Genomic DNA, 9,214 nt, shown 5'->3' on the forward strand with positions numbered 1-9,214 from the left:
AATAAAAATAATAAATTTAGAATGGAAGGAGTAATATGCATTAGTATACGAGTCCATCCATGTTCCGTGGCAAATGTGAGCAACATCATGTGCATGTGATGTGCAGCTCCTAACTTCACCAATTTGGAAGCCCATTAGCCCTCATTTGTTGTGCAAAACATTACCTATACCATGTTGTATGCTGAAATTGAGGCTGCATGTAATATTCTAGAGCTTCGAGGGCATCACCTGGAGGTTCCGGTGGGACAAAGACCCAAGGAGCGGCAGGTGGCCGAGGAGAGGAAAGCCTGGAGGCGACGAGGGCAAACTCCGCTGCCCATCTTCATGGGAGTGGGACGGAGTTGTTGATTTTTTTGGAACGAAAGGACGACGGAGTTGTCTTTCTGCCGCCGGTGGAGAAGAAGAGGGCGAGGGACACAAGGCCAATGAGCAGCAGTGCAAGCAACGGTGAGACTTCCATGCTTGCACTTGCGTCGTCCCTCCCATTGCTTCAAATTGTACTGAGCAAGCGCAAGCAGGGGATGTTTTTCTTTTGAAAAATTCAAGGAAGGGATGTGTGCCGTTTGTTGCACATGTTGGCTTCTGCTATAGATGTTCACAAAGCACGAGGCATGATAGTCTGACACGAGGCACATTTTTTTGGCCCTGCCTAAGCACGGCACGGCTCGGTAGCTGATGTGCCCGGACTGGCACGGCCCAATAGCACGTGCCGTGCATGGGCCACCACCTAGGCACGGCGGGCGGCACGACCCGGCCCGTTAATAAAGGCCGGCCCGACACCAGCCCGTAGAATCCCCAAATGGCCCGCCTAAACACCACAGCCCATCTAAAAACACAGCAAGCTCAGCTCCTTCTCCCAACCCTAGTCGTGTCTCATTTCCCCATCTCCAACTCCTGTCCTGCTCTCCGCCTCTCCCAATGCCGCGCCGCCATCTTGCTCCAGTGCTCTACCCTCTCGCCCGCCTCCGCCTCGCCGAGTCGCCGTCCAACTTCGCCCTCTCGCCTGCCTCGACGAGTCGCTGTCATACTCCGCCCCTGACCGGCAGCCCCTCGCCGCCGCCTCCTGCTTTGCTCTCTCGCCGCCGCCCCCTCCTCCTTCAGGTCGCCGCCGCCTCCACGAGGGACCACCCCGCAGTAACCGAGCTCCACCCCTCACCGTCACGGCGGCGCGGTTGCAGCCCCGCGCGATGCCGTTTGCGTGGGCGTCGGCTGCGGGGAGCTGGTTGCGGCGGTGCCACGTCGCATGGGGAGCGGGTGAATGGGCCCGGGGCACGGCAGACCGGACGTGCCAGCCCAGCCGGCCCGACATGGAAATGGGCCCGTGCCTGGGCCGTTGGTGCAGCCCGTGGGCTAGCCCGGCCTGGCACGCTAAGATATAGGGCCGGGCCAGGCACGGCACGACGATAGTCGGGCTAGGGCGGAGGCTTGTCAAAGTCGGAGGCGCGTGTTTTGAAACGTTGAACCCTGCACAAGTGACGCGTACGAGTCCCCAAAAGGCTAAACCCGTGTTTGATTTTTCGTCCTTGTGAAAATCTTCCTGTGCCCATGCTGGCATGACCACATGATTGTGGTCTTGTGGACTACCTACTTTGATCCCTGCACAATGGCCTTTAACCGTGCACAAGATATACTCTAGTTAGTCTTTGCCCACAGAATTGAGAATTCTATAGCTGTAGTGCTGTACCGTCGTTAATGGGAACACAAAATTAGGTAAGATAGGTTTCAAATGAGAAGGACCGGGCCAGCATCACGCCGTATGACCGCCACTGGCCGGATCGGTCAGGTCAATCCACGGGCAAGTCATTTTTTTTCCGACACGAGGCAAGCCCCATTTGCATTACTTAAAACGGAAATACAAGAGTATTCAGCCAAACAGGCCCGGTTTTGGCCCAACGCAAGTGGCTCGACCGCACTGGCCCCCAAAATTTTGGGGGCCCATCTATAGTTCCCCTTAGGGGGTTTAGATCCAACAACTGAAGCCCATCGGCCATCGCTGCACTCCAACCTGCTTGGCTGCCTTCGATCCCGTCCGTGATTCCGTATCGCCTGTCAAGAGTTCAAGACTCCGCCTCCGCGATCGCCTGTCGGCCCTCGCCCCAACTCCCAAGACCGCGAGTCCGCGACCGCGCGAAGCCGAGAAGCCATCCAGCCGAAACAACGAGGCCGCAAGACGCTTGGTTTCTTGTCGCGAATCGCGATCTCCCATCTCGTATCTCCGATTCTCTTCTCTTTCTTGGCAATGTTCACCCTTTTCTTTAGCTTTAATAATTATATTACGTGCTAATATGCAAAACAAATATAATTATACTATGAATCCAAATGCATTTTGATTATTTAGCTTTTGTTAAACCTAGGCATGGGGCCCAATTTTTTGTTTTGCTCCCGGGCCCCCAAAACATTGGAACGGCCCTGCAGCCAAAAGGCCTAAGAAGCAGGAAAAGGGGAAAGCCTAAACTGGCCGCGCCTGATCTGATTCATACCAGAAACGCCCCAAAGTTCGAGCACCTAGGATTCCTAGGTGTTAGAAGAACATCCGAGGAACAAAAGGTCTTAACCATCCGAGGAAGTCGATTTAGTTCCGTGGTGGAAAAATTGACTAAACACCCCCTAAACAAAACATGAAAAGAGAGAAACCAAAGTTACATATATACTAATATACAGGGGTAGTAGGATCTTTAATTTACAACGAATGTCCAATATGTACTGCTACTCACATGTCATCAACTCGTCATAATTCTAAAATCAAGAGCTCATCAATGTGTACTGTATTCTTTGTTTTGAGACCTTAACTGTGTCAGCTAGCTGCTTTTCCACCATCTATGCCCGTCATGGTTATGATCCTCGTAGGTATAAAAACTTGACATCCTAGTGTAGTCAAATTAGTTTTATCTTTCCACCATGAAAATTGCAGGAAAACAACCCTCGATCATGTACTGTTCTCCAACAGTTGGCTACCATTTTCTCGATCATTGTTGTTTGCTGCACGCTGAAGGACAACACTCTTCCTAAAGCGTCGTCTGGACTGCGCCCTCGTGCTTGTGCTATGGACAGCAGTACCAGGCCCGTCGATATCACAGGGCCGCCCATTTTTAGGGGCAGCCAAATTAAGTCAAGTAGTCACTAAACATGCTATTCTACATTAGTTAAACTCTTAAAGCCCATTAGGCCAAGGCCTAGTAAAGCAAGCAGGACGATGGAAAGGAAACGGAGGGACACGCACACGCCGAAGTCATGCACGTCAGGGCTGAATCGCGACGATTCGTTTTCCCTCCATTGACGCCGCAGTCACCGCCCGCCTTTCATCGACGCCACCGCCGCGCGTCACTGTCTAGGCGTTCAGATGGGCGCTGCAGCAAAGTTCATCAGGAGGCATCACACATCATCAGACATCAGGTGAACATGCGATCAGGATGACCCCGATCTGCATCTGCAATTCTGCAAATATAAATTGGACTTCACCATTGCATACCGCTCATCGAGACTATCAAGATGCATATGTTGGACGTCTGATTCAGAGTTCGGACGAGGGAGTTATGACTTCGAGAAGGTCTGCACAGGAGCGGACAGGCTAGACCGGTTTAGCTCCCAAGGAAAGGAAGGAACACGGATTGGCTCCACAATCGGGCCTTACTGCTTCAACCAAACTGCCTGTCCAACTCACTGGACCAATAACAAACGGATAGCGATCATCAGCTGTGCCCGATCATCAGCCGCCGCCTCTCCAGATAGCTCGGATTGGAGGCGGCAGAGGAAGAGCACTGGGGTTGCCAAGCGGAGGAGGCGAGGAGCTTCCCGAGCGGCTGCGCGTCACGCAGATTGGACTCCGACGGCCGCCGATCCGGATGTAGCTCGCTATTCTCTGACGGGTGCCGGCAGTGGCGGCTGGCTCTGGACTCGGCTGTGCGGCGCCCTGGATGTAGCGAGCATGACGGTGGAGAATGGACGCGTGATGGCGGCAACTTAGCTGGGGCGGCGTGCGGTAGGGTAATAGGTGATGTTTGTTTCCATCAGCTATTTTTAAGCCCCCTGTGACATCAAAATGAGTATTACAATTTAGGAGTATCAAATAAAATATGTTTATAAATTTTTTTAACAGATGAGTGCTAATTCGCGAGACGAATCTAATAAACCTAATTAATCCATAATTTGGTACAATAATGCTACAGTAACTATCCATTAATTATGAATTATTATACCTCATTAAATTTAACTCACAGTTTAGCTCCAGGATTCTGTAATTAGTTTTGTAATTAGACTTCACTTAATACTTCTATAAATACTAAGATTCTTTTTGATGTGACATGGTTTAAAATTTAGCCCCTGGACCGAACAACCCCATAAACTAAACTAGTACCCGAAAACACAATTAAAACGAGCATGTGCCTTCAGTGCTAGCTTGTGCACCAAGAACAAAGAAACCGCTGACATATCCACGGCCACACATTTGGGACACTCGGCTCACACAGAGAAAACTAGAGAAGAGAGGCACGAGGCTGGATCAGGGAGACCGAAAGACGCTATAAAGATGGAAGACTCGCGGGCACAAGGGATGGGCGTACTAGATAGAAAAATATTTTCCGTTGGCTAGTTGTTGTCATTTGAGAAAGAGACACCGTCAGTGTAATTTGGATGACAAAGCTGACTAGAAACAAAATGTAAGATAATGTTCTGAGTCACCTTGAATTATTGCGACGACAAGAAAAAAAAACACACAAGATAATGTGCTACTATTGTGATGCGAAATTCAAATATGTACATTCACGCCTTATCTTTCCTGCCGCCCAATTATTTTATATAACTGATAACTTTAGTTTTGCACGTTTGCAGAGCATTCATTGGAATAAGGTGTGAGTGCGTGTGTGTATGTGACTATATATTTTACAATAAGTGTAACTTACAATTGATTTGTTGTAGCCGCCTTATGCAGTAACCACAGAGGAGGAGCTAGGTGCATCGGCCAGCCGCTCAAGCAGTGCACAGTGCACTGAGCCAACAATCCAACTCGCTCGACGAGAGAAATCTCCCCCTCTGTATCGTAATGGGCCATGACCCTAGTGGCCTTTTCGCAGTCCAATAAGACTTTTAAATTATTTAGTTCAAAATTATATAAAATTAGAATCCGATTTTTTTTAGAGCCCAGCTCTTAGATTTTCTAGTTCAAAATCATGGCCTCTTTATCACCCTACTTTCACACCGTGTTCACCGCCATCTGTAGGATGCAGTGACGACTCTCATAAGCCATAACCTACTACTTTTCTAGTTCTTCTATGGCATAGCCCTCCATAAGGAGTTATGAGATTTTCAGTTGTCTAACATTCGAGGTCTTACCTGCTAGGTTGGATACATACTAAGTCAGCTAAAATCGATTCGTAGCTGCCGGTCATCCTAGCTAAAACGGCTTCAGAACAAATCCCTTTCCACGGAACTGAAACGAGGCCATGTTTAGTTTCAAAAATTTTCCCCCAAAAACATCACAACAAATATTTGGACACATACATGAAGTCTATTTTTAAATTTTTTTGCACGGATGGGTTGTAAATCGCGAGACGAATCTAATGAGCCAACCTAATCTATTATTTGCAATAATGATGCTACAGTAACCATTCACTATTCATGAATTAAATAGGCTCATTAGATTTGTCTCGCGATTTACAATCCATCCGTGCAAAAAGTTTTATAAATAGATTTTATTTAGTATTCCAAAATATAAAAATTCTCTTTCAAAATTTTTTTAGTAAAGTGATCTAAACACAGCCTGATCAATCAGCAACACTTAAGGCTGCGCATGTAGGGAATTCTTAGCAACGTTGGCCCCATTCCAGGACACCCCACGGGCCACAAAGGCAATTGGGCCATGTCCGACCACGAGTCGACGCGTTTGGAAAGCGGGGGGCACCGCGGGGTCGCCGTCAAAGTCGAATCTCCGAAATCTTGGAGCAGAGCGTTCGTCTTTATCGTATACATGAGAAATGGTCAGCATTCTTCGCCGGTGACCACAAGGAAAACGAAAACCCGTGCTTGGCTCTGCCTCTGCTTGGCCGGGATACGTATCGCCCGCCGCTGCACCTCTGGTTCGTTCCGGCCTCCCCCCCCGGCTGGGAAATGGAATTTCGCATCGCACATTCAGATGATGCCACTCCAGAGCAGCAGGGCAGGCCAGCACGAGAGAAGAAAAGTAAAAGGGCGGACGGAAAGCACCGGCCTCACATCGTCGCCACATCAGCATCCACGTGGGAAAATACGGTGCCAGATGTCACAGTCCGTGCTGTTATACAACAGCCGCCGCAGCTTCTAGTGCCGCGACGATGGGTCTCTATTCTGCATTTCTTTCGGTCGGGATCCAAATATTAAAAAACTTGGAGAAACAAAAGACTATAATGCGATATCAAATAGACGGATTGGCCACTGCAGCGTCCGCGATGCAGCGATCTCGCGTCAGAAATTTCCACTCGAGATTGGAACAAATATAGTTTGAAGTGATCAGATATCCATATAGTATTACTAAAATAAAAGTAAAAAAAAGGCACCCGTGTTCCACACGCGTAGATGATCAGGATTCCTCGCCGCTGACCACGGGTAAAACCCATGCTCTGCTCCCTCGTCGTCCCCCGCCTCCCCGCGGCAGGCGAATGGAGTTTCGTATCGCCACGCCATGGGAGGGCAGGTCAGCCAGAGAGAGAAGAAAAAACAGGGCGGCGCGGCGGACGCACGACGGCACGAGAGCACAGATTCCCTCCTCCTGCATCCAAACAGCCACCATCCACCGTACGAGACGCCGACATGTAACCCTACGGAAAGCACCGGCACCGGCGCCGGCCGGAGCCTCTCCGCCTCTCTTCTTCCCCGGCCACATTCCCTCCCCTGTGGCTGCCGCCCACGACGCAAGCAGACACCTCGCCGGATCAGGTACACGAGCGGCGTCGAAAGGAAGCACCAACAACAAAAGTAGGGCGGCGAGTCCGACAGCCGCCACAGCCGCGTACAAAAGCCGGATGCCGGTGCCACATGCTTAGCTCCCAAGGGAAGGAAGGAACACACACGGCTGGCTGCCACAATCGGGCCTCGCTGCTGCAACCGAACTTGCCTGCCCAACTCACTCGACCAACAACAATCGGATACCGATCACACCAATACGGTTGCGCTTCACCTTCACATCTTGGGTTAGCGAAAGCGCATCCAGTGTCCAGTATCCAGATTCCAGTCAAAAGAAAGAAAAAAAAAACTAGACCGGATCAAAGATCTATTACAGCAGGTCAGCAACAACAGCAACAAGTCCATTTCTCCTATAGAACTGGACAAAGAAAACTTTGGCAAGATTCATGGCACACCCCCAACCCAAACAGGGCCCTTCAGGTTCCATTATCAAGCAAGAAGCGTCGCACAAAGTTAATTGAGGACGGCTAATTCAAGATTCAGAGCCGTCAAAGCCCTAATCGACTCAAATCAAATCATTTGCATTGCAGCAAGCACTGACTGATCAACAGCCTACTGAATGAATACTGACAGTCCTAGACATTCAGATCATTTGCACAGCACATAAATACTGTAGGAAGTGCTGACTGCTACCATTCATTTACAGTGATGGTTACATCAACCACACGCTATCAATTCCAACCAACAAAGAAACAAACCTGTTACCTGCATACATATGTACGTACACCAACAACAAACTGCTGCTAATTAACACACAAGATCCACCACACCAAGCTGATGAACACATCCTCATTATTATGACAGTACTGCTGGGCGTATGAGAGTGTCAAAATGCTAATTTGACATGCTAAGCACGTACTACTAGTAGTATTGAACATTCCCTAATCAACCTGATTTCATCAGCTGCTTGCTAAACCCCCCCACCCAATACCAGAAGGAAAAGAAAAATGGGGGGCACCAAAACCCCCAAGAACTACGGCACGAACCAACCTAGACTGATGAGCAGCAGAGAGGAGGAAGGGGGCACCAACCAACCGGGGCTCGCTGACTAGTGGGACCCCCACAGGCCCCAGGACCTCCAGTTGAGCACGCCGCCCCACCCGCGCCGCCGCCTGTCCTCCTCGCCGGCCGCGGCGTCCTCCGGCTCCTTCTCCTCCTCCGCCGTGAGGTACTCGGCGCCGTCTTCCGCCTTCGGGGCCTCTTCTGGAGCAGGAGAAGCCGCCGCCGCCGCCGGCGGCGGCGGCGGCGGGAGGGGGAGGGGGTCGACGGCGGCGACCTCCTTGCCCTTCCCCTTGCCGGCCTTGTCCTTGGCGGCGTCCTTGGCTGCTGCGGCGCGCTTCTTGCGGCCGCGGCGGCCCCCGCCCTTGCCGCCGCCCTCCCTCTCCTCCTTGGCCAGGTGCTCCTCGAAGGCCTCGATGGCGCGGTGGATGGCCTCGCGGTCGGCCTCCGGTGACCCGTCCCAGCGGGACCAGTAGGCCGTGTAGCACCCGAAGCACCCGCAGCCGAGCTCCGGGCGGTGGCCCCCCGCCCTCGCCTCCTCCCCGGCCCTCGCCACGGCCGGCGGCGCCGAGGACCGCAGCGAGGCGAGCACCAGGTAGGCCAGCACCTCCTTCCCCTCGGCCCCGAGCGGCGCCGCGGCCGCGAGCACCGCCGCGGGGAGCAGACGCACCAGCACCGCCTCCGCCGTCACCTCCCCTCCCGCCGCCGCAGCCGCCGACGGCAGCGACGGCGACGGGTGCACCTTGCCCTTCCCCATCGCCCTCCTCCTCCTTCGCGAGCCTTCTTCCTCGGCTTCGATTTGTTTTCGCTTTGTTTTGTTTTTTCGGAAAATGGAATATTTTTCTCTGGTTGGTTAGCTTGCTTGGGTTTTAAGCGACCTCTCTGCCCGCGGCGCTCGTGTGGGCCCCGCCGTTTTTTTTTAATGGGAGGGGCGGTAGGGTCGGGTAGATAGGGGCTGCGGCGGAGTGGATTAGGTGCGGCGGCGGGGGTGGGTGGGGTCGGCGCGGGGGTGGAGCGTCGGATGGGCGGTGGACGGCTGGGATGCGGCCAGAGGTGGCGTGGGGCAGGGGACCCGGGGATCAGGGAGCACGGATTCGGACTTGCGGTGGCGTAGTTTCTGACGTTACGCTTTCGGGGAACCTGGTTGCTTTAACTTTTTCGACCATGCTTTTTGGTTGAGGTCAGGGGAGGATGCACGGCGGATTGGGGACTACTTTCCATTTCCTGCCAATGGAGTACGGCTGAGTTTTTGCCAGCCCGGCATCGAGTGTTCTTCTGTTCT

General features: G+C 52.1%; 1 protein-coding gene across 1 annotated transcript; it reads right to left on the reverse strand.

Moving 5' to 3' along the window:
* Window positions 1-7,524: 7,524 nt before the first annotated feature.
* Window positions 7,525-8,772, reverse strand: LOC120644365. The gene has a single exon (XM_039920984.1). The coding sequence runs from the start codon at window positions 8,687-8,689 to the stop codon at window positions 7,982-7,984; it is 708 nt and encodes a 235-aa protein (XP_039776918.1). The 5' UTR covers window positions 8,690-8,772; the 3' UTR covers window positions 7,525-7,981.
* Between the last annotated feature and the right edge of the window lie 442 nt (window positions 8,773-9,214).

This window comes from Panicum virgatum, chromosome 8K, assembly GCF_016808335.1.
Source record: "Panicum virgatum strain AP13 chromosome 8K, P.virgatum_v5, whole genome shotgun sequence".
Classification (NCBI taxonomy): Eukaryota; Viridiplantae; Streptophyta; class Magnoliopsida; order Poales; family Poaceae; genus Panicum; species Panicum virgatum.

Excerpts from the sequence above, each read along its gene's own strand:
- LOC120644365 (XM_039920984.1), bottom strand. The coding sequence starts at position 8,689 with ATGGGGAAGGGCAAGGTGCACCCGTCGCCGTCGCTGCCGTCGGCGGCT.